At 40.7% G+C, this 25,972-nt stretch overlaps 1 protein-coding gene across 1 annotated transcript in view; it reads right to left on the bottom strand.

Moving 5' to 3' along the window:
* Window positions 1-25,972, bottom strand: part of KIF13A (kinesin family member 13A) — a gene marked incomplete at its 5' end in the record, with an annotated part of 231,233 nt that overhangs the window by 73,130 nt on the left and 132,131 nt on the right. Inside the window, 7 exons of the mRNA XM_017874247.1 lie at window positions 2,286-2,498; window positions 2,880-2,991; window positions 15,386-15,498; window positions 16,320-16,454; window positions 17,964-18,051; window positions 21,783-21,963; window positions 22,376-22,468. Of these exons, the coding sequence (XP_017729736.1) occupies window positions 2,286-2,498; window positions 2,880-2,991; window positions 15,386-15,498; window positions 16,320-16,454; window positions 17,964-18,051; window positions 21,783-21,963; window positions 22,376-22,468 (935 nt within the window). The remainder of the gene's footprint in view (window positions 1-2,285; window positions 2,499-2,879; window positions 2,992-15,385; window positions 15,499-16,319; window positions 16,455-17,963; window positions 18,052-21,782; window positions 21,964-22,375; window positions 22,469-25,972) is intronic.

The following is a 25,972-nucleotide window of genomic DNA, read 5'->3' as shown; positions in this document are numbered from 1 at the left end:
GGGAGAGGCCTTTACTTGTCAATAATGTGCTTTGACACCTTAAAGTAACATGAGCCTCTAAAGAGTAAAATTCTATGAACAAGAAAGATGGCAGAGCTTGGACAAGAAGCTGGGATGTGATGATGTGAAAGCTAGCTGAGTATGCCTGAGGCTCATGGTATTAACAGAGCCTGACAGTGGCATTTAGTGCTGAGTACAGTTGGACATATATGAAAATTATAGGCCAGGCCAATGGCTCCTGCCTGTAACCCCAACGCTTTGGGAGGCTGAGGTGGGTGGATCACTTGAGACCAGCCTGGCTAACATGGCGAAACACTGTCTCTATTAAAAATACAAAAAAATTCGTTGGGTGTAATGGCGCATACCTGTCTATAATCCTAGCTACCTGGAAGGCTGAGGCAAAAGAATCACTTGAACCCAGGAGGTGGAGGTTGCAGTGAGCCAAGATGGCACCGCTGCACTCCGGCCTGAGCAACAGAGTGAGACTCTGTCCACACCCACCCCCTGCCCAGAAAAATAAAGAAACAGAAAAAGAAAATTCTAGGTGGAGCTATGTGGCTCTTCTTTTGTTTCCTTTGGCCAGGTATTGCTTGAGCCATCTGGCCTAGATTATATGGTCACAGTAGAAATGCAAATAAGTAGATAATCCACCTATAAATACATTGCAGAACCATTATACTTTCCCCCTAGCATCATGACTATTTTCAAGATTTATCAGCATTTTATTTTCTGATGTTTTGCTACCCTTCTTGCCATCTATCTAAAAATTATACTTAATGTACTGAATGATTATAAATAATAATAAAAATCAGCAACATTTATTGAGCACTTACTATGTGCAAGGTATTGTGGTAAGTGCTTTCTAGTATCAATGTTAGGCTAGGGATTGGGGATAAAAAAATTAATAAAACGCAGCATCTTGTACTTTAAGAGCCACAGCCTGGAAGAAGAGAAAGATATATAAACAAACAATTACAAAGGCAATGCCAAGATCACCAATTAATAGAGTATTCAGACTCCTGGCTTCACCTTTTTGTTTGTTTTTTCAGTCTTCTATTGAATACTTTTTGATGAAATATGCTGATGGATAAAAGTATTTACATAGTGCTTGACATGTAAATGTTCCATAAATAATGGCCATTAACTGTGTTTTTCTTTCTTTTTTTCTTACAACTTAATACCCTCCCAACTACAGTGGGGTCAGAAGAGAGTGGTGAAGGAATGTGAACTTAGAAGTGTCAGATACACTCCCAAGTCCTGGCATGTGGAACCCTGTGACTTAAACTAAGGCACTTGGCCTCCAAAGCTGTCCTCTTACATATTTCAAATAAGACACTGCCTTGCCCAATAATTTGTAAAAAGCAACACCTATTTGGAAGAATATCATTATTAAAGTTTGAGTAAAGCCAAAGAAAGAAGATAAAATGTAAAAGATTTTGTTTCTTGTCAGGGCCTGATATAAATGGAAAAGTCAAAGATTTCTGAATTATTCCTAATGTTTAATTATCTTTGATCACGCTGTTTCCATGGGGTAACAAGGAGATGATACCTAACTAAATTCTCTGAAAACTGCAAGGCCCTGTGGAAATAATACTTTATAATGTTAATATAAACAACATACTTTCCCACTGAAAGTTCAAAGGCCAACTGATTTACTGAAGTAAATGATCAGGTAGTAGCAGGAATTATCTCTTATTTGTTTGTTTCCATGACTATAAGTTCCTAGGACAGAAGTCTTGTATTACTCATGTTGGTCTTCACAATGCTTAGCATTTGGCAGATGCCAACAAACAATGAAGTGCTGAACCGCATTGAGATGATATATTAGTCCGTTCTCACCTTGCTATAAAGAAATACCTGAGACTGGGTAATTTATAAAGAAAAGGGGTTTAATTGGCTCATGGTTCCACAGGCTGTATGAAAAGCATGGCTGGGAAGAGGCCTCAGGAAACTTACAGTCATGGTGGAAGGGGAAGCAGGCACATCCTACATGACGAGCAGGAGGAAGGGAGTGAAAGAGGAGGTGGCACACACTTTTAAACAGCCAGATCTGGTGAGAACTCACTATCACGAGAACAGCACGGGGGAAGTTCACCCCCATGATCCAATCACCTCCTACCAGGCCCCTCTTCCAACACTGGTGATTACAATTCGACATGAGATTTGGGTGGGGACACAAATCCAAACCGTATCAGATGACCTACAACTGCAAATGAGCACACCTTTGCCAGTCAATCCCGCAAGCCAGGGAACTTTACCAGCAGGGAGCACCAGGCTGCTTTTACCTCTGCCTGAGAGAGCTGCTCTCTCAGTTTCTCGACTTCCTCCCGCAGTTCTCGGATCACTTTTGCGTTGGGGTCCTCATTCACAACAGCATGGTTCACAATCCTTTTTGCTCGGTCTGCATATCTTAATGTGGAGAGGGTCTCTTCATAGTTGTCTGCGGCTGGGCTGATTGTGGCTATCATAGAGGTTTGGCTGTTGCCCCCCAAATTGTCCTGCCAAGTATTTCAAACAGCATCTTAGGAAGCCCATTCCATGGACAACACATACGATAAAAGCACTAAATGTGTTATGTATGACATTATTCTCTATGAAGGAAACATTATGTGGAAATGGACTTGCATTTCACAAATAATGTCAAGATAAGATGAAATGTGTCCTCTCCATATTCAAGCAATGAATAATGCCTGTCAAACGGCATTCAAATGGAATAAAAAGGAGTAGAAAATAGTTTTCATTCTGTGTTCCTAGGAATTAGAATAACTGTCATCAGGAGAGTTCTTTAGGTATTTGGTAAGCTTTGTACACACCTTTACTCTGTCACATCTGGAATAGCCAACTTATAGTTGGAAAAGAACACCAGAGCAATGTATTACCTTAAGCAGCCAAGTGAGGACTGAATCTCGGTAAGGCACAAATTTGTTTTTACCCTTGCCAGCTGCCTGGTCAGCCAGTGATGATATAACCAACCCCAAGGTTGTAAGAGATCTGTCAAGAAAAAATGAAAAATTGGTTTTATGGAATGTTTATTTGGTTTAAGTATAAAATATGCAGAACAATAAAGCTACAGAGTTAATATAATCAAGTCTCTACTAATCTGTCAAGAAGCTGGGGGAGGAGGCCAGGTGTTGGTGGTTCACACCCGTAATCCCAGCACTTTGGGAGGCCAGGGGTTTGACACCAGCCTGGCCAACATGGTGAAACTCTATCTCTACTAAAAATACAAAAACTAGCTGGGTGTGGTGGCAGGTGCCTGCAATCCCAGCTACTTGGGAGGCTGAGACAGGAGAATCGCTTGAACCCAGGAGTTAGAGGTTTTAGTGAGCCGAGATTACACCACTGCACTGCAGTCTGGGCGACAGAGTGAGACACTTTCAAAAAAACAAAAACAAAGAAACCCCACAAAACCCAAAATATCACAAAGAGAAAGTGCTTTGTAAATGGTTTAAAAAGTTAAATGCAGCCAGGCATGGTGGCTCACACCTGTAATCCCAGCACTTTGGGAGGCCGAGGCAGGCGGATCATGAGGTCAGGGGTCAGGAGATCAAGACCATCCCAGCCAACATGGTGAAACCCCATCTCTACTAAAAATACAAAAGTTAGCCAGGCATGGTGGCGTGCGCCTATAGTCCCAGCTATTTGGGAGGCTTAGGCAGGAAAATTGCTTGAACCCGGGAGGCGGAGGCTGCAGTGAGTCAAGATTGCGCCACTGTATTCCAGCCTGGGCGACAGAGCAAGACTCTATCTCAAAAAAAAAGTTAAATGCTACTGCAAATAACAAAGAAGGACACAAAATAGCAAGTGAAAGACTAGACAGCTTTCTTTACTGTTAACAATAGATTTCCATCAAACAAGCTGAAAGGAAAGAAGCCTATTTCCCACAAAACATAATTCCCCAAAGACAAGTCACTGAAAAGTCCCCGAAATACAAGGCTAACTCAAGATTCAGAAAATGAGCAAGAATTCATTTGATCAGAATGGCTGTTAGAATTTTAATAACAGCCATTACCACAGAGTGGCATAAATACGTACATCCTCTTAAGTGAAATAAGTCAAAAAAATTAAAAATAAAATTAAAATTAAAGGAACAAGTCAGACGCAGAAAAACAAATGCTGCATGTTCTTACTCGTAAGTGGAAGCTAAATAATGTGTACTCATGGACACAGAGACTGAAATGGACAATGGGGACCTGGAGGGTGAGGGAGTGGAAGGGGAGAGGATGACAAGAACCTTAATTTTTTTTTTTTTTTGAGACAGAGTCTCTCTCTCTCACCCAGGCTAGAGTTCAGAGGCATGATTTTGGCTCAATGCAACCTACACCTCCCGGGTTCAAGTGATTCTCCTGCCTCAGCCTCCCGAGTAGCTGGGATTACAGGCACCTACCACCACATCTGGCTGATTTTTGTATTTTTAGTAGAGATGGAGTTTCACAATGTTGCCCAGGCTGGTCTTGAACTCCTGATCTCAGGTGACCGTGGAGTCCCAAAGTGTCAGGATTACAGGTGTGAGCCACTGTGCACAGCCAAGAAGCTTAATTAATACTTAATGAGTACAATGTATGTTATTCAGGTGATGGATACCTTAAAAGCCTTGACTTGACCACTGCACAATCTGTGCATGTAACAAAATTGCACTTGTACCCCATACATTTATACAAAAAAGTGTATCATATTTGACAGATTTAAAGGTTAAACAAATTTAACCCGAGAGAAATGAAAACATAAGTCTACACAAAAACTTGTACATGAATATTCAAAGCAGCTTTATCCACAAAAGTCAAAATGTGGAAATGACCCCACGCCCATTGAATGCTGAAGTGATGAATAAAATCTGGTATACACACACAATGGAATATTATTTGACCATAAAAGAGAATTAAGTTCAGATACATGTATTACAACAACTACAACACGGATGAACCTTGGCAAATTATTTTACGTGAAAGAAGCCAAACACAAAAGGCCATTGTCCTGGGTTAAACGGTATTCATGTCCAGCAGACCCTCATAATGGGACCCTATTTGGAAAAAGGGTCCTTGCAGATGTAATCAGTTAAGATGAGATCATACGGGATTAGGGAAGGCCCTAATCTAATGAGTGATGTCCTTATAAGAAGGTCATATAAAGATACCCAGGGGAGATGGTCACGTGAAGATGCAGGCAGAGACTGGAGTGATGCACCTATAAGCCAGGGAACGCCGAGGATTGCTGGCCCTACAGAAACAAGGGGAGAGGCACAGGACAGATTCTCCCTCTGACCCCCGAAGAAGGAACAAACCCAGCTGACCCCTTGATTTCAGACTTCTGGCCTGCAGAATTGTGAGAAATAAATTTCTGTTGTTTTAAGCTACTCAGTTTGTGGTAATCTGTTACAGTAGCAATAGGAAGCTAACACAGCCATACACTGTATGATTCCATTTACATGAAATATCTAGAATAGGCAAATCTATAGAGATGGATGTAGTGGTTGACTAGGGCTGTGGGTGGGGGTAAAAGGGAATGATTTCGGTACAAGGTTTCTTTTGGGTATGATGAAAATGTTTTAAAATGAGATTGTAGTGATGGCAGTACAACTCTGAATATATTAACGCTACTGAATTGAACACTTTAAAATGGCGAACTATACTGTATGTGAGTTACTTCTTAATACAGCTGTTTTAAAAAATCAAATACGTTCAATCACTCCTCCAAAGGAACAATTTTTTGAAAAAAATTATGTGATAATAGAGTCAAGTAGGAGTTCAATATAAGGTAAAAACACATCTCTGCTTTAATATAGAATATAGGGCATTTTGCAACTACTGTTATTTTTGATTGGAAACAATTCTTTCAACTATCCCAGATATTTTACTATCTATGTATGGCAGATATTATTTTAATTTACACAAGCTCTAAAGAGTTCAGTGACTTAAACGTCAATATTGGTAACTTTATGGTTGACAGTGGCCTTTCACGTGAAAATACATTTTGGAGATGACATGGACTTATCCATCACCGAGAGAAGACTTTCCTCTGCCTTGTCGCAACTACTTACAATTTCTACTTTGACAGTGTAAGGGGGAAACACAGAAAGTTTCTGGTACTCCTAAATGTAGAAACATGAAATCTGAATAGCACTTTTAGAGAAAAAAGGAAATGATACAGTGTCATCAACGTCCATCGTACGTCTTGTCTGCAAGCTGACTGAAGGGAGCCAGAATATGGATTATTTTAAGCTAGAGGCCATTGAGAACCAGCAGACTCAGGAAAAGCTCTAAAATCAGGGCATTAATTTTCCTTTTGTAAAGGACATTTCCATTTGTAGAGGTGTCTCCCTCTCTAGCACCAAGAAGGGGAGTACTGTTAACAACTCTTCAAGGTGGGGAAGTGACAGAAACCTGTGTAACAAACCTCTCTAGACAACTCTTGTTCACCATACTTTTCCTGGTCACCTTCCCATAATCTGCCTCCCCCATCCAGAGGCCCAAAACCCCTTTTCCTTTTTTTTTTTTTTTTTTTAAACACAAGTCTCACTTTGTTGCCCAGGCACTGGCATGATCATGGCTCACTGCAGCCTCAACCTCCCAGGCTCAAGCGATCCTCCCACCTCATTCTCCTGAGTAGCTGGAACTACAGGCGCATGCCACCACACCTGGCTAACGTTTTGTAGAGATGGAGCCTCACTTTGTTGCCCAGGCTGGTCTTGAACTACTGGGCTCAAGGGATCCTCCTGCCTTGGCCTCCCAAAGTGCTGGGATTACAGGTGTGAGCCACCATGCCCAGTCATATGCCCAAGTTATAATCACCACTTTGGGTTATTCATCTCTGGGTGCTCCCAGGTGTAAGCAAGACACATATGCTAATAAAAATCTAGTTGCTTTTCTCTTGTGAATCTGTCTTTGGCCAGTCTAATTTACACGGCAAATAGAGAAAAAGTATTTTTTCTCCCCTACATCAGTATAGCATGTAAGCAGCAGCATCAGAGGGGTGGAGCTGTATGGAAGGGGTTATATGACTCCAATTCCCATGTATATTTTGCTCTGTAACTCATCCAGTTAGAGAAGTATATCATTAGTAGAAGCTGCCCCATTTATCTAACAGTATGCACACATTCAAAACAAGAACTCTATATAAATCTATTACCGTCCCCTTGGAACAGAAAGAAAATAACTGCAGGGTGAGTGGGACTCAATAGCAAGTGAGAGATAATCAGGTCACTCGGGGATGAGGAGCCCATGCTATCCTTGTCATCTATGTTCCACTCAGAAGCAATGATGCAGGGGCTTCTGGAATCCCAAAACCTGTTAGAAAGTTCAACGTCTGAAAGGTGAATCACAGGCTTATATGTCTGTTTGTGTCTATACACACACATATATGTAAGTACATATATGTGTGTGTAAGTACATGTATGTGTGTTTATATATATATACACACAGGTAAGCATATGTGTGTGTGTATATATATACACTTATACATATATAATTTTTTTTTCTTTGAGATAGGGTCTTGCTCTGTCACCCAGGCTGGAGAGCAGTGGTACAATCCTGCCTCACTGAAGCCTTGACCTCCCACGATCAAGTGATCCTCCCACCTCAGCCCCCTCAAGTAGCCGAGACCACAGGTGTGCGCCACCACACCTGGATAATTTTTTAAATTTTTTGTAGAGATGGGGTCTGGCTATGTTGCCCAGGCTGATCTCAAACACCTGGGCTTAAGTGATCCTCCCACCTCAGCCTCCCAAAGTGTTGGGATTATAGGCATGAGCCACTGAGCCTGGCCAGGGTTACATATTTTTATGAATTATTTTATTCTCAGGGAACTTAAAAATATAATAAAACCACTAAGAATTGGTCCTGCTAATACTGTCTTCTCAAGCTGGAGGCCAGCAGGCAGCCTGTTGGCCTCACAGATATACAGACCAAGGGAACAGTTGTTTGCCAATTTTAGTGGAAAAATAAGTTATTCCAGGAATCTTTCTGATTCTACTAAAGCACAGCTCCTGAAGTTGGATATAATAAGGAAGATTCCAATCTTTAAATCTCTCACCAAAAGTTCTTAGGCAGGGGTGAGAAGGGCCTGACTGGAGAGGAAGTAAGTCTTAAGCTAGGAGATGACATTTATAAAAGGACAGTCATGTTTTAAGATAGAATTAAAAAAAAAAACTAACATAATGAAGAACTCAGGATAGAAAAAGTAAAAGAAAGTTGGGAGGGTCAAAAGCAAAATAAAAGCCACTCCAATAAATATAATCAGTGAGAAAAAACTGAGTTATAATTCAACTTTTTTTTTTTTTCTTTTCTGCACCTTCCCCTAACCTGCACCATTTCCCCTGAAACTCTGACCATTAGATTTCTTTCCTTGGGAGTGGATATGATGTATGTGTTATCTGTATTGTATAGCACGGATTTCAAATATTATTTTACTTATTAGTCCAATAACCAGGTCTAAGATCATACATATAATACTTATTAAACTTTATTGGAGTTATTTGTGTAGCTATTTCTCTGCCTTTCTATTTAGATTATGATTACCTTGAAGGCAGACAGTGTAATTTGCCATACACATTCCTCCATGCAATTACTGTGCTTGGTTTATGACTAAAAGCACTCAGTAACTATCTGCAGAGTTAATCTGAATCTAGATCCAGTGAAGACCAAAACATGGACCTCTGTTTAAAAAGGACTAATTCAATGATGGTTTTGGAAAACACATCGAGTGCTATTTGCTAACAGAACACTGGTTTTCCTGGAAGCAATGTGCTGGGCTAAAAACTCTATTTTCCAAATGCCTCTGCTGCTTTGGGTAGCCATTAAACACAGTTCTGGCCAAGGAGATGTAGGTAAACATTACTGGGTGGGGCTTCCAAGAAAACTGTTGTTCTCCTGATAAAAGAAGGTACAAATTCAGCTGACAGAAGCCTGTGGTTTTTTGCCCTTCCTCCTTTTTCCCTCTTCCAGTTTGTACCACAGATACGGATACAATGTTTGGAATGGTATAGCCATCTTGAGATCATGAGGATGACATGAACACACATTAAAGTTAGTACAGCTGTGTGCATTTCTAAGGTGCTGTACCAGCCTCTGGACTTCTTGTTAAATGAGAAAAATTAACTCACGTCATTGTCACTGTAGCTGGTTTCTGTTGCCTAGAGCAGAATGCAATCCCTGGCTTTGAAATAATTAGTTGAGGCTGGGCGCAGTGGCTCTCACCTGTAATCCCAGCACCTTTGGAGGTTGAGGTAGGCAGATCACCTGAGGTCAGGAGTTTGAGACCAGCCTGACCAACGTGGTAAAACCCTGTCTCTACTAAAAACACAAAAATTAGCTGAGCGTGGTGGTGCACACCTATAATCCCAGCTACTTGGGAGGCTGAGGCAGGAGAATCACTTTGAACCCAGGAGATAGAGGTTGGAAGTGAGCCGAGATCGTGCCACTACACTACAGCCTGGGTGACAGAGTGAGACTCCACCTCAAAAAAAAAAAAAAAAAAGGAAATAATTAGTTGAAAGATTGATGAAATAAGTGGATTTGAGTTTAGCGTTCTCCCCAGTAAGTCCTCACTCTTAACAGTAAAGGAGAAATGGAAAAGAATATGGATGGCAAATTATGAGGAAAGGACAATACCATCACATGACAGGTGAGCAAAGAAAATGGTGATAGCCACAGTATCAGCCTCATTTCCTTTCAAATTGTTTTCCAGTGGTTAATGCCAATCATTAAACTCAATGTTCATCTAACGCATATCATTCCCAATCTCATTTCCATTTCAACCATTGTGGTAGAACAATAGAGTACACACTGACATTTCTGAAAACGTTAGTGTATACTTTAAAATGTTACTGTATACTTTATTGTTCTAAAGATCTTAATATATGTTAAACCTAGAATTCTGTCATCAAATAAGTTTGGGGAATGACAAGCCAAAGTTCTATCCAATTTATTATTGCAGGATGTCTCTGAGCTTTTAGCACTGTGAATCTCCAAAGAAAGGTTTTATAATTATTCTTTCTCAAAATAACTTGTCCAAGGATTCGTTTCTTTCCAAGCCATCTGAGGAACTAGTGTTTGACAAAAATGCTTTAGGAAACCTTGGGTAACCCTATCAAATTCTTCCAACGATGCGGCTACTGTGTCCCAAGGAGTAAGAGTTTTGCTGTCCTTTATGGGTCTCTCATTTTAAATGCAAATATGTCTATCCAGGTTTTTAATTCACATGTATGGACTCTGTAATATAAAAGTCATAAATTAAGAAGGACACCCACCCTTGAGTAACGGACAGAAGTAAGCCATTTTATTTTTCTCCCTCGATACAAATTCATGTTTTGTTATTCAGGCAATACCTCTTTAGGGTGGGGCTTCTGTAAGAAAATGAACAAGAATCATGGAAAGTACTCAAGAAGAAAAAAAGGAAGACTGAGTGTATTAGTCCATTTTCATGCTGCTGATAAAGACATACCCAAGACTGGGTAATTTTTAAAGTAAAAGAGGTTTAACGGACTCACAGTTCCATGTGGCTGGGGAAGCCTCACAATCATGGCAGAAGGCAAAAGGCACGTCGGCGGCAGGCAAGAGAGAGAATGGGAACCAAGGAAAAGGGATTTCCCCTTATAGGCCGGGCGTGGTGGCTCAAGCCTGTAATCCCAGCACTTTGGGAGGCCGAGACGGGCGGATCACGAGGTCAGGAGATCGAGACCACCCTGGCTAACACGGTGAAACCCCGTCTCTACTAAAAAATACAAAAAAAAAAAACTAGCCGGGCGAGGTGGCGGGCGCCTGTGGTCCCAGCTACTTGGGAGGCTGAGGCAGGAGAATGGCGTAAACCCAGGAGGCGGAGCTTGCAGTGAGCTTGAGATCCGGCCACTGCACTCCAGCCTGGGCGACAGAGTGAGACTCCATCTCAAAAACAACAACAACAACAACAAAAAAACCATCGGATCTTGTGAGACTTATTCATGACCACGTGAACAGTATGAGGGAAACCGCTCCCATGATTCAATTAACTTCCACTGGGTCCCTCCCACAACACGTGGTATTTATGAGAGCTACAATTCAAGATGAGATTTTGGTGGGGATACAGCCATACCATATCACCGAGTCAGGTGAAATACTAGAAATATCATGCTTATAAGTTATTCTATTATAACAAATTATACTGATACAATCCTAGAAGTAACATATATGAATTTCTCTAGAACAAGTGCTCAAGAGAACCCACTTTTGGAGATGTTAGCTTATTGATAAGATGTTAGCTTATTAACCACAGGAACTGAAATAGAAATGAGACTGGGAACTAGATAAACATTGTTTGCATTTAGTGACTGGCCATTACTGAATAAAATGGAACCATGTTCAGTGTCTGGGGGGATTAGAGAGGGCTCTATGATCTAACTGTGTTCTCAGCAGACTGCAGTGACAAGGAAAAGGCTTCCTCATTCCACCTTCACCAGACAGGTGGAACAGTAGACTGGCTTTTCAAATGTATCCCCCTGCAAAGATGGTCCACAGATGACCTATGCCTCCTAAGCTCCGAACACTCCCTGGCAGCAGGCCACATAGTGTCTTAATGCTTTAATGAAAGGAGTAACATGTGCTTAAAGGTCTTAGAGCTTCAGGAGACACGAAGTTCCTAAATCCACAGCCCATTAAACAGACACTGATGTTTGTGTGAAGTCCCTGACAGGACTGCTTAAGAGGATTATTAATGCTCCATCCAAAGAAACGTAAGTGGGAGGCCGAGAGGAAAGCGTAAGAACATGTCAGAGATTTCTTTAGTTTTGGAACTCAACTTTTTTTTTTTTCTGAGACAGCCTCCTGAGTAGCCGGGATTACAGTCACCCACTACCACGCCCAGCTGATTTTTGTATTTTTAGTAGAGACAAGGTTTCACCGTGTTAGTCAGGCTGGTCTTGAACTCCTGACCTCCAGCGATCCACCTGCCTCAGCCTCCCAAAATGCTGGGACTACAGGGGTGAGCCACTGCACCCAGCCAAGGCATACAAAATGTTTGCTGGGATTTTACTTATGTTACTCAATGTCTCTAAGCATCAGTTTCCTCATCTTTAAAATAAGATTAAAAATACATGTTATGAGCCTCCCAGAGTGTATGAAAATGCTCTGAAAAGTATAAAGAACCCTTAAAAAGGAAGATCATATCTCATAAACTAGTAAGGAATATACAAATCAATTTGTGAAAGAGACCATATATAAATAAGATGAGGCCAGAATCACTGGCTCACACCTATAACCCTAGCACTTTGGGAGGCCAAGATGGAAAAATCGCTTGAGGCCAAGAGTTTAAGACCAGCCTGGCCAACATAGTGAGACCCCATCTCTTAAAAAAAAAAAAAAAGGAAGAAAAGAAAAGAGAGTAAGATGTTGAGAGAATTCTATTCAATTCAACAAGTCATTATGAAAAAAGAGCCAGTTACTAAATGATCTAAATCACGTAATCACCAAGGCTTAGGGTAATCCAGTAAGGGCCACTACATACATTCATGTCCAAAATTAAGGGGGCATTATTTACATTTACTCTGGGACAAAAGTATCATCCAGATGCTGCCTGGCAAACAGAATGCACAGCCACCCCCACAAGTGTAGCCACAGTGGCTGAGCCTGGGCTCAGAGACCAGCTGACTGCAACCATTCCCAAAATCCACACTTAGAACTTGGTGACCTGGGAGACATCATTAAACTGCGCTCTGTCTTGGTTTTCTCATCTGTAAAATGGGGATAACGGACCCATGCCTTGATGTTGATGTGACATTGCATATGGAACATTCAGAATCGTGCCTGGCAGTAGCAAGAGCTCAATAAAGTTAGTGGTCATTCCACATCTAGGCCAGTCATACACACACACACACACACACACACACTCTAAATTCCAATCAGTCTACAGACTTTCCAGTGTGATCCCACAAGCCCCACCGGCAGGCATGGCCCAGCACTTGCAAATGAATCTCCAGGAGGTATGGCAATCTTTTCTTTGATACCTGCTCCTTCACACTCCCATTTCTGCCTCCCCATCCTGGTTTCTGAACTCATTTTGGAATGCAGGGCTGCAGGGCCAGTCTGGAATCTTGCAATGCCTTGTCAGTTAATACAGCAAAATCCTTTGTTATCAGAGCAGGAGACAGAATGACTGGATGATTAACTTCCTATAGTAGCGGTCTTTCCCAGTGAGTACGGCTGTGTCCATCTGATAGAGGGGACACTATTTTACTTCTAATTTTTAAACTTTTGTATACTAAAATAATAACGTGTTAACATCATCTTAAATGCAAGCTGTGCAAACATGTTCCTGACTACATTTCCTCTTGTCACGTTCTGTCCTAAACGAAACCCTAAGTTATTACAGCTCAACAGAAAAAGATTACAAGTATACACTACTTTCTGCAAACTTGGAATCATGATAATGGTTATCCTGATTATAAAAAACAACAGCTATAACAATTAATATATATTCACTGCATACTAAGTGCCAGGCATTTCTCTAAGCACATTATGGTCATTTTATCCCTAACAAATCTGTGAAGTAGGTACTATTATTATTATTATTATTATTATTTTGAGATGGAGTTTCACTCGTGTTGCCCAGGCTGGAATGCAGTGGCGCGATCTTGGCTCACTGCAACCTGTCTCAGGGTTCAAGTGATTCTCCTGCCTCAGCCTCCCGAGTAGCTGGGATTACAGGTGCCTGCCACCATGCCCAGCTAATTTTTTACATTTTTAGTACAGAAGGGGTTTCATCATATTATCCAGGCTGGTCTTGAACTCCTGACCTCAGGTGATCACCCACCTCGGCCTCCCAAAATGTTAGGATTACAGGCGTGAGCCACTGCCCCCAGCCTGCTTTTATTTTTAATTGACACACAATTGTGCATATTTATGAGGAACAGTGTGATATTTTGATACATGTATACAATGTATAATGATCAATTTAGGGTAATTAGTGTATCCACCACCTTAAACACTTATTTTTTGTGTGTGTTGGGAACACTGAAAATCCACTTTCCTAGCTATTTGAAAATACACAACAAATTGTCAATTATAGTCAATGTACAGTGCTAGGGAACACTAGAACTTATTTCTCCAATTTAGCTGTAATTTTGTATCCACTAATCAACCTCTCGTTATTCCCCCTGTCCTCCCCTTTCCAGGCCCTAGTAACCACCATTCTACTTTCTACTTCTATGATATCAACATTTTTTAGCTTCCAAATACGTCAGAATATGGTATTTGTGCCATTTTTGGGCACTATGTAGTTTTATTTAATTAAACCTTGTCATTTTTTTTTGTTTTTTGAGACAGAGTCTTGCTCTGTTGCCCAGGCTGGAGTGCAGTGTGGAGCGATCTTGGCTCACTGCAAACTTTGCCTCCCAGATTCAAGTAATTCTCATCCCTCGGCCTCCCAAGCAGCTGGGATTACAGAGGTGTGCCACCATTACCAGCTAATTTTTGTTTTTTAGTAGAGACAGGGTAGAGATGGGTAGAAACAGGGTAGAGACTGGGTAGAGAAGGGGTTTTTTTTTTTTTTTTTTTTTTTTTGAGGCGGAGTCTTGCTCTGTCGCCCGGACTGGAGTGCAGTGGCTGGATCTCAGCTCACTGCAAGCTCCGCCTCCCGGGTTTACGCCATTCTCCTGCCTCAGCCTCCTGAGTAGCTGGGACTACAGGCGCCCGCCACTTCGCCCGGCTAGTTTTGTATTTTAGTAGAGATGGGGTTTCACCGTGTTAGCCAGGATGGTCTCGATCTCCTGACCTCGTGATCCGCCCGTCTCAGCCTCCCAAAGTGCTGGGATTACAGGCTTGAGCCACCGCGCCTGGCCGAGAAGGGGTTTCATCACGTTGCCTAGGCTAGTCTTTAACTCCTAGCCTCAACTGATCCACCCATGTTGACTTCCCAAAATGCTGGGATTACAGTCGTGAGCCACCATATCCAAACACAAACCTTATACATCTTTTTTTTTTCTTTGAGATAAAGTCTCACTCTGTTGCCCAGGCTGGAGTGCAGTGGTGCAATCTTGGCTCACTGCAACCTCCACCTCCCAGATTCAAGCAATTCTCCTACATTAGTCTCCTGAGTAGCTGGGGTTACAGGTGTGCATGACTGTGCCTTTTTAGTAGAGATGGCGTTTTGCCATGCTGGCCAGGCTGGTCTCAAACTCCTGACCTCAGATGATCTTCCCGCCTTGGCTTCCCAAAGTGCTGGGATTATAGGCATGAGCCACCATGCCTGGCCAAAAACCTCATACATCTTAATAGACACAGGTTGTTGTTGTTGTTCTTCAAACCAGTTTACTAAAGCGATACAGACTTTAAACAACCTGTGCATCAGAACCATCTGACCCTCATAATGCAAGAAATCCCCCCAGAAGGAAATCACCCAGGCTGTTCCGGGACCACCTTACTTGTTAATGTTGCTGCCTTCTTTCAGTCGCTCTCCTGCAGCTCCTGTTTTAGATACTCTTTCGCTACCCGCCAGGTCTACCAAGCTGACCTTACTGACTTTCTCCCCGGAGTTCTAGTTACAGGAAACAAGAGAGAGAAAAAAACTTATCAATAAAAACCACATGGATATCTACATACACGTTAGCACTATAATTGAGCAATCTATCCCACTCACATGGCAAATTTCTTAAGTTTTTAAACGGTCAGAAGAGTTATTTGAACTAGCAATTAATTTCATAGTTAAAATTTAAGTTGGCATGGAAATGTAGCATTTTTGTTTTGCAGAAAGTACACCCAGCTTTCTGGAATACAGTCAGAAAGCTGGAGATTTTAAATGCCTATGAGGAAATAGAAGGACATGATGATTTCTGCACATTCAGGTCAAATCCTTCTTCTTTTGAAAAAAAGTTTAGGCTAAAGGTTGTGGTGTCCTCTTTAATATCCCTCAAGGACTATGAAGCTGACTTGTTTCCATGGGAATTTCAGCATGAAAGGATATATATTAAAAGCTGTACGGTGATGCCATCACACTTGTTAGGGACTTTGCACAAGAAATACAATTATTTTTCTTTTTTGTTTTTGTAGAGTCCGGGTGTTGCTATATTGTATCAGATGGTCTTGAATTTCTGGCCTCAAGCAATCCTCCCGCCTCAGCCTCCCAAAATGCTGGAATTACAGGCATGAGCCACCGCACCAGGCCAAAATCCAATTTTTTAAAAAGTCAAATATAAAGGAAGACCTAACAAATTAAATGATGTAAGCAAAGTAGCTCACCTAGTAAGCAGAAGAGCCAACATAAAATTCTCAGCCACTGAACCCAACCATGAAAGGCTTTACCTATATGGACACTTTCAGTTCTTCCACCCCCTTCAAAGGTTCTGCCTAATCCCTCACCCCAGACTGCAGGTCATAAAGTGTCTGTGTGATTATGATGTTGAACACTGCATGGGAGCGGCTGCTTTCTTCGTTCATGTTGGTAGCAGCTACCGTTCGAGACTTATTTCCCTCAGACATCAATGACTCAATATCCTAGGGGCAAAGCATAAGGAAAGACCATAAGCAAAAACACAAGAATGCACACCAGGTATATGTATTAATGATGATTCCTGCACACCAGGTATATGTATTAATGATGATTCCTCTGATGCCTTTGTCACCATCCTTCCATAAAAACCTCCCTGCTGCTCCTACACTGAGCCTGGTTTGAGCTTCTACCTCACCCAGGGCTTTCTAATGTATGAAACGTTTCCCCTTATTCTTTCCATTTCCCAACTGTCTTCTTTCTCAGTTGAGTCCCTATTTTCTCCTTTTTGGGTTCCTGGGGTAGCTAATATTTATTGAGCACTCCGATAATCAATAATAGCAGTGACTTGATTTAACTCTCCTGTGCTTACCAACCCGCTGATGCCTGCCTGTCTGCCTCCCTCCTCCAACACTGTGGCTCCCTGATGGCAGGGTTTTTTCCTTATTCCACTTTGTACACTTGCTTCTAGAATGCCTAGAGCCTACGGGATCTTATGAAATATTTGCTGAATGAACTTTATTTTCTTGGTTTTGCATACAAGGACACTGAAGTTCATGGAGGTGAAGCAACTTTCCCCACATCCAGTAAGCGGTAGAACTGGGATGCAAATCAAGAGCACCCTGGCTCCTACTAGTAAGTGACAGGATAACATCAACACATACCTCAACCACACTGACCTAAGAACCAGGGACCTCAGCGGAGGGGCTGAGTTAGCACCTTTAGACCAAAAAGGTATCCATTCATGTCAGAATCTAAATGTTTTTAAAATGATCACTGTGCTCTTATTTCTGATTAGAGCAATTCTATATATATCTTGATTTAAATGGCTGGAGAGTCACTGCACAGATTAGTTTTAGCCGTACTAAATCTGGGGTGATAATGGGCCAGCCACATCCCACAAACAGCACAAAGTAAGTGCAGGGATTTGCTTGTTCCTTCATGCATTCACACATTCATTCACATTCTTTAGCAACAGAGACAGCAGTTTGCGTTACGAGATTTCCAAAGCAATCACTATAGAAATAGAAGCAGAATCCTGAGTTAGATCTTAACAAGGCATGTAAGTCAAAGAGTAAATAAAGTAAAGTCAATGGCAAGAGGAGTGATTCAGAAAAACAGGAGAGCAAGAAGTGACAGAAACCAAGGCAGGAGACCCTGCCAAAAAGAAAGGGCTGTACTAACTGCCAAATACTGTTTAGACTATCACATGCCTAGAAGGATGTCACTGGCATCATTGGGAGCACAGTTTTAACAGAGTAGTATTAGTGAAAATATGCAGCAACCTGAAAACATTGGGCTTTCTGGCCATACTGTAAAACCTTCACAACAAAGCAGCTTGAAGAGTGTGATTAAAAGCCTTTTTCCTCTCTGTTTGCAGTGTGCTGATACTAGGTTTCTGAGGCCCTGAGTAGTATCATTGGGCTATAAAGCATCCACATAAAATATACTCAGTATCACTTACATACTTGGATTTATAGTCAGCTTTTAATCACATTTTTAAAAAAATGACTTACCTCAAAACTAGTGACAGCTAGTTGAGATAAACCATCTACATATGGTCCCAAAACTTTATGTTCTCGAACTTTAAGAGACTGTCTATTCCTGTGGGAGGGAGGAAAAAGGAATAAATGAATCAGACCAAGGCTGGAAGCTTTTCTTTCTTTTTAAGTACACAGTAACTAAGATAACAATTTCAAAATAATTTTTTAAGGACTCCTCCCCCCAACAAATCTAAAAGCTACTTTATTTGGATTAGCAAAACAATGTTTCACATGAGAAATGTGTATTATGCTCTGATTTCTATTTAAAGTATGTTACTATTTTAAACATTCTATCTCTAGTCACAAACCTTACTGGGTCAGGCTGTCAGTTATACTTTAGGGAGGGCTGGGGGAAAAGTGAACCAAAAAACATGCCAGATCAAATTAACCTTTAGGCTATTTCATAAATAAGCATCTTCTCAGTAGATAATGTCTTAAAATTATATTTAGTTTTTGAGACAGGGTCTCACTCTGTCGCCCAGGCTAGAGTGCAGTAGTATGACCCGGGCTTACTATAGCCTCAACCTCCCACCCAGGTGATTCTCCCACCTCAGCCAACCATGCAGCTGGGACTACAGGCCCATGCCACTATGCTTGGCTAATTTTTATATTTTTTGTAGAGATGTGAGCTTCACTATTCTGCCCAAGCTGGTCCTAAACTTCTAGGCTCAAGCAATCCTCCACCCCCAGCCTCCCAAAATGCTGGGATTGCAGATGTGAGCCACCACAGCCTGGTCAAAATTTTCGAATTAGTAGTAAGCAATATTAAAATGTTTAAAGTTTACTTCAAGTCTGCATTGGTTTATGCTACTTCTATGCTTACACTTTTTTACACAGAAAGTGAGATTATAGTACAGAGTTTGTTTGTAATTATTGATGTTGTCCTATATTTAGAATTGGTTCTGCTAATGACAGTTTTAAAGCTCTTTTGAATTTTTAAATGATAAACCTGATTTGGAACCCATTTGAACAGTTTATCAAAAGACAATGGAGATTAAAAGCAAAGCTATGTATATACTGACCATATTGTGTATGCCATCTTATTCAGGGCATCGCATATTAATCATCTTTCAAATTAAGAGTCATTGCTTAGCATCAGCAATATATGGGAAGAAGAAGCTAAGAAGCATCACTGAATGCATCCCAAAGTCCTGGCATTGTTCTCTGAAGCGCTTTTCAGTTATACCGCTTAATTTCATAACATCCCTACAAAGTAGGCTTTACCACCTTTATTTTAAAGATGACGAATTCAATGTGACAATGAGCTACTTAGATGCACACGATCCAGTACACAGCTTACTCTGCTTGCCAGAGATTCTATAATGCTATTCAGCAGCAAGAAAAAGCAAACCCAGCATTGTATCAAGTGCCTGTGATGGTGTCCAATATCGGAAATTCTTGTACACTGCTGGTGGGAATGGAAATTGGTACAACCACTTTGGATAACAGTTTGTGCTACTGAATAAAATTGGAGATTCAATGTTTTGTGAGTTACAATTCCACCCCTAGATGTGTTACGTAGAAACTCCTGCACCCCATACACCAGGAGACCTGCAAAACAATGTTTTCAGAACAGCACTGTATTGATAAAAGCAGGAACCATACAAAAGACAGAGAAAGTGATGAATTATTGATATAATCACACAATGAAATGCTAGACAACAGTAAAAACGTATTAGCACTTCATATATAAGAATAAATGAATCATGGTGGAAGGAAAAATCACCAAAGAACACATATTGTGATGTCATACAAAGTTAAAAATTGTGCCAAATTATTTCCAAATGCTAAAGAAGAGGAAGAGAATGCTAAACACAAAATTCACAATAGTAGTTACCTTGGGGAGGGACAGAAAATGGATCCAAGAGGAACATATAGTGAGCTTCACAATTATTGGTCATGTTCCATTTATTTATTTATTTTATTTTAGCTAGAGTACTTTTGGCTAAGTCATGTTCCATTTATTAAGTCAATGTAGATAGGCAGTTGTTTTTATTACTCTTTACGCCTTACAGGTATTATAAATGTTCTTTTGTATGCATTAAATAGTTAACAGCTTCTTAAGATTAAATATAAACATTTTCTTTGATTAGGTCACTTCCTCGTCACTCATAATTTTGGTCAAAATGCACCAAAGTAGTAATAGTGGTTATTAATATTATTTTTTTTTTGAGATGCAGTCTCACTCTATTGCCCAGGCTGGAATGCAATGGTACGATCTTGGCTCACTGCAACCTCTATCTCCTGGGTTCAAGCAATTCTCCTGCTTCAGCCACCTGAGTAGCTGGGATTACAGGTGCCCAGCACCACGCCCAGCTCATTTTTGTACTTTTAGTAGAGACAGTGTTTCACCATGTTGACCAGGCTGGTCTCGAACTCCTGACCTCAAGTGATCCACCCATCTCAGCCTCCCAAAATGTTGGGATTACAGGCATGAGCCACCACGCCTGGCCTTAGTGATTATTTTTGAATGGTGAGATTATAGGTCATTTTTACTTCTTACACTTTACCTATTTTGAAATTTTCCATAAATAGATACTATTTTAAATCAGTACAGTTTTTAAAAAAAATTTTTTTTGAGATTGAGTCTCCCTCTGTTCTCTAGGCCAGAGTGCGGTGGCATGATCTTAAATCATTGCAACCTCCGCCTCCTGGGTTCAAGTGATTCTCCCGCCTCAGCCTCCCAAGAAGCTGGGATTACAGACGTCCATCACCACACCCAGGTAATTTTTGTATTTTTAGTGGAGATGCGGTTTCTGTTGGTCAGACTGGTCTCAATCTCCTGACCTCACATGATCCGCCTACCTTGGCCTCCCAAAGTGCTGGGATTACAGGCATAAGCCACTGTACCCGGCTCTAAATTTTTTAATTGAAAAAAAGTAAATGGTCCCCCTGACTCTATGAATCAAATAAATACATTATTATTATTATTTATTATTTTTTTTTTTTTTTGGACGGGAGGTTCTCGCTCTGTAGCCCAGGGCTGGAGGTGCAGTGGGCCGGGATCTCCAGCTCACTGGGCAAGCTCCGCCTCCCAGGTTTACCACCATTTTCTTCCTGCCTCAGGCCTCCAGGGCAGTAGCTGGGGACTAAAGGGCGCCGGCCACCTCGCCCGGGCTAATTTTTTTTTTTTTTTAGGTAAGAGGACGGGTTTCCACCGGGTTAGCCAGGATGGTTCGATCCTTCACTGACTGTGATCCCGCCCGTCTTCGGCCTCCCAAAGTGCTGGGATTACAGGCTTGAGCCACCGCGCCTGGCCAAATAAATACATTTTTTAATCACCTAGTTAAAAAAATACAGATCCCTGGGTTTCACCCTAGGTTTACTGAATCTAGTCTCTATGGGTGGGAATCAGGTAAGTGGATGCTTAAAACGTTCCCCACATGATTCCAACGCCCAGCCAGGGAAAGGAATTGCTTGCCTTGGCTGGAATGTTTCAATCCTTCAACCCTTTTACCTTTAACACAGAAGTGCTGCTTTCCAATGTAAATGGAAGAACTAATGAGTTATTCCTAACTCAATTTTTATGAATGGTTCATGGTGGCAAAAAAATAATACCAATAGTAAAAATATCTTTTCAAAGGGCATACATAGGCAACTTAGTACATTAATGTAGGATAAACACTGGGTATACCAACAGGCTTTGAGAAGCTGATGATTTCTCTGTAAATGAATGAAAACCAGTGTAGTCACCAAGAGCTTAAATATGTATATTCACTTCCAGTTTTAACTTTAGAATCATTTAAAATTATCTCCCCCTATTAACACACTTAATCTTGACCACTAACTTACCCTTTGGGGTCTAAAAGATCTCGAACTTTCTCATTATAAATTTCCATATAGGACACTTCGACTTTAAAGGTCTGTGACTCATTTTGCTCCAAAGAGATCCTTTTAAATAAAGCACAGCAGAGCCTTGGAATAAGGCCCAGCTGCTCAGCATGGCCCATCATGGAAAAGGATTTTCCCGAACCTGGAGAAGAAGCAAGCAAAAAGAGAACAGATAAAGGAGTAAGCAAAATGCAATGCTTCAGCCATAAAAGGTTTCCCCATATACTGGCCAAGGTAACAGAGCAGAAAAGTGGCCAACTTAGCCTCAAACCCTGTTGCTCAGGCTGGAGTGCAGTGGTGTGATCATGGCTCACTACAGTCTCAAACTCCTGGGCTCAAGCCATCCTTCCACTTCAGTCTCCCGAGAACCTGGGGCTAAAGGTGTGCCACCATGCTGGGCTAATGTTTTTAGTTTTTGTAAAGACGGGTCTTACTAAGATGCGCAGGCTGGTCTCAAACTCCTGGGCTCAAGAAATCCTCCCACCCCAGCCTCACCAAGTGCTGGGATTCTAGGCATGATCCATCACATCTGGACTATAAAAGCAAATTCTTACCTGTCTGTCCATATGCAAAAATACACGCATTATACCCCTGAAAGGCTTTTTCAAGAATTCCTTCCCCAAGGCACTTGAAAACCACTTCTTGACCTAAAAAACAAGCCAAAATTAAAACTAATAAAAGAATAATTTTCTTGACCTATTTGTATTAATAACAATATTATGTCAATTCAAAAAAATGTTAAAAGTGTACAGAATGCCTACTAAGTACAGGGCTGTGTATTAAAGTTTGATACATGCAATTTCATCCACACTTCTAAACTACAGGCCAGTACCCTGGATACACTGTTTCCCTCTAAGACATTTCTCTAAATATTAAAGTTTTCTTTCCATTGTGAGTGGGCCATATGGAAGCATCATTCAAATTTGGTGGTTTTTTCTTATGACTGAGCATCTACAATGTCATTAAATATGAATTGCCTTATCTCCCCAGCTAGATTCTGAACTGCCACTGAACAAGACCATGTTATACTCACCTCAGTATCCCCCTCAACACCTAGCTTAGTGTTTTGTAAATGCCAAGTGCTGAAAAACCGTTAGTTGCTGAGGATGGATTGACAGGTTCAGCTGCTGTTTGTAGATTCACAGCACCCGTCACCTGTGTCCTCACAGGGGGAGTGGGGGACAAGATCTCTTTCGTGAATCTCTCTGTATCTCCTGGGGGGACTGTGTCATGTACTACATTATGGCAGAGCGGGGCTGAAGAGTAAATGTGTGACAATCTGTTTTAAACACATAAAAGGACAGCATTTGCTACCCTTTGAATTTGATGATTTTCTAATATTCATTCTGCATCACTAAGACAATGAGACTTATATTCTCCTTCCTGTCCTCTTACAGTCCTTAGAATACTCACTCTGTAGCATTTGCAAAAACTACTAGTTTAAGCACCTGTTTCCTCCACTGGAATGAGAGCTCCCTGATGCCCAAAACTGTAACCTGCTTATCTTCATAATCCTAGAGCCTAGTACAAAATACTTAATAAATGTTGAAATAATGAGTCAATTTAACGTTTTTATCTTACATGATAGTTCCTTTTACATTTGAAAATAATGTAACACAACATAAGCTTTTGGTTTTATGTTTTTCTTTTATGGAAATTCAGATCTGATTTTAGGAGTCTGTTACTATACTATGATATATGATGATTGCAGGATGAGACTCTTAAAAGTGTTTCGACACAAAACGAGATAGTATTTGTGATATGGTTTAGTTCAGTGTCCCCACCCAAATCTCATCTCGAATTGTAATCCCCACGTGTCAAGGTTGGGACCTGGTGGGAGGTGATTGGATCATGGGGGCGGTTTCTCCTATGCTGTTCTCATGATAATGAGTTCTCACAAGATCTGATGGTTTAAAAGTGTGTGGCTTCCTCTGAGTTCTTTTCTCTCTCTCTGTCTCTCGCTGCCATTTAAGACACGCCTTCCTTGATGTGCCTTGCTTCCCCTTCACCTTCCACCATGATTCTAAGTTTCCCGAGGCCTCCCCAGTCATGTGGAACTGTGAGTCAATTAAACCTCCTTTCTTTACAAGTTACCCTGCCTATGTAGTTCTTTGTAGCAGTGTGAAAACAGACTAATACAATTTGCAACCATTAGGCTGGCAAAAAATAAAATTCTGACAACATGAGATATTGCTGCATATGGTGGGAGAATGAATGAATACAGACATTCTGAAGGAAAACTTGACAGCATCTGTAAAAGGGAATATGCCTACACTGTCTGACCCACTGTGAAGCGTCTATTCTAGAGATACATTCCTGAAAAGGGCCCTGTGAAGGATGTTCATGGCAGTGTTATTCATAATACTGTAAATGGGAATCAAGTTAAATGCCCGTAAGTATGAAAGTAAGTAAAGTGTGACTGTTTTATATGATGGAATATACTACATAACATTTTTTTAAAAACAATAAATCCCCAACATTCACATCTATGTGTAAATAATGCTCGAATTAAAGAACACTGTTGAGTGAAAAAAAAGCCATGTTCAGAACTCTACGTAAAATGTAAAACCTTATGTCAAATAGTGGGTGTGTGCGCACGCTGGTGTGTGTGCAAGAGAGAGATCTACGAATGCTAAAGTGTAAAAAATCGATTGAAAAAATATACCAAATTTATATAACTTTATTTCTCTATTGCTAACTTCTACCATCTAGCATAGATGTTTGGTAACTTCGTTGATGGAATATGCGGATTTTTTAAAATGGGTGTAATCAGAAGAATCTTGTCTAAACACCCAGGTCTGTTGTGAAGAGTACCTTAAGATCCGTATGCAAATACGTATATATTCAGAGAAGAATAAGGTATAATCAAAATTATTATCTGCTTCACAAATTGCTTTTATGTTATAGTCAAGTATGATAGCCTTGTGCTCACGAAGAAAATACCTGACCACTCTGGTGTGTGATCTTTCATATACATTAATATTTATTTCTCATATGTTTTCTCAAAGGACCTTCCTTATTCCACAGATGTTCCCAAGCCCCATGCTAAAAGGCAGGCCTTAAATCTGGAGCCAAGCCCTATATCAGAGAAGACCCAGAATTAAATTCAGCCTCTACCCAGGCTTATTAGAATTGCTTGTGGTCCTCAGCCAGACCCAAGTGCCATTTGAAGGCATTCTAAAAGCAATACATTCTTGGCACAAGCAGCTGAATGGAGCAATCCTGTTTGATTTTCCACACTGGTTAACCAGCCCCCAGGAAGGGAGTGGGGTGAGGGTGGGGACAAGAGACTTCAAGAGTTGGCTAAGTCAAGCATCCTGACCATAATTCATGATTTCAATTCATATTCAGTAACTTGAGAAAAAAAAAAAAAACCCACAGCTTGAGTTGGTGAAAGGACTCAATTGCAGAGAAGCACTGTGGTCAAAGAGATTTTATTATGGCGTTTTACAGCCTAAAGTTAATATCTATTATATCTATTCCTATATTAAGTAGTGAAATGTGGTACTTCTGGTTTCTGCTTCTGATGCTGAATATGCTGGAATTAGGAGGAATTATTTTCCTAGGTTCTTTTAAGAATAAGTAACAATGTGTCTTTTTCCTTGGTAGGAATGGCCTTTTAAACTGAAGATTGTTAGTGGGAAAAACAAGGATGACTGCTATATAGCTGTATGAAATAGGTTTATGATGTAAATGAAACAAACCACCAGGATGTGTATACTAAAATTGCATGAAAAATAAATGAAATGATCGAAGAACTCCCCAGCATATAAAAACACAAGAGTAGGCTGAGCGTGGTGGCTCATGCTTGTAATCTCAGCACTCTGGGAGGCCGAGGTGGGAGGGTGGCTTGAGGAGAGGAGTTCAAGACCAGCCTGGCCAACAAAGTGAGACCCTGTCTCTACAAAAATTGTAAAAAAAAAAATTACAAGAGTAAATTTCAGTTTAGTGTATGACCAAATTGTTGCAAATACTAAACAGGACATGATTTAACCTATTAAACTTGTATTCTAAATTTACTATTTACGCTACTAAGGAAAAGCAAAGATAATTTTTATCAACTGCCCTGTTGGCAATGTACTTTATATATTTTATTTGTTTTGTGTTTTGTTTTTTGTTTTGTTTTGTTTTTTTTTTTGAGACGGCGTCTC

The sequence above is a fragment of the Rhinopithecus bieti genome, unplaced genomic scaffold (genome assembly GCF_001698545.2).
Source record: "Rhinopithecus bieti isolate Rb0 unplaced genomic scaffold, ASM169854v2 scaffold_8309, whole genome shotgun sequence".
In the NCBI taxonomy this organism is placed as follows: Eukaryota; Metazoa; Chordata; class Mammalia; order Primates; family Cercopithecidae; genus Rhinopithecus; species Rhinopithecus bieti.
The sequence above is the reverse complement of the archived record's forward strand: the minus strand, read 5'-3'. Positions and strand labels throughout refer to the sequence as shown.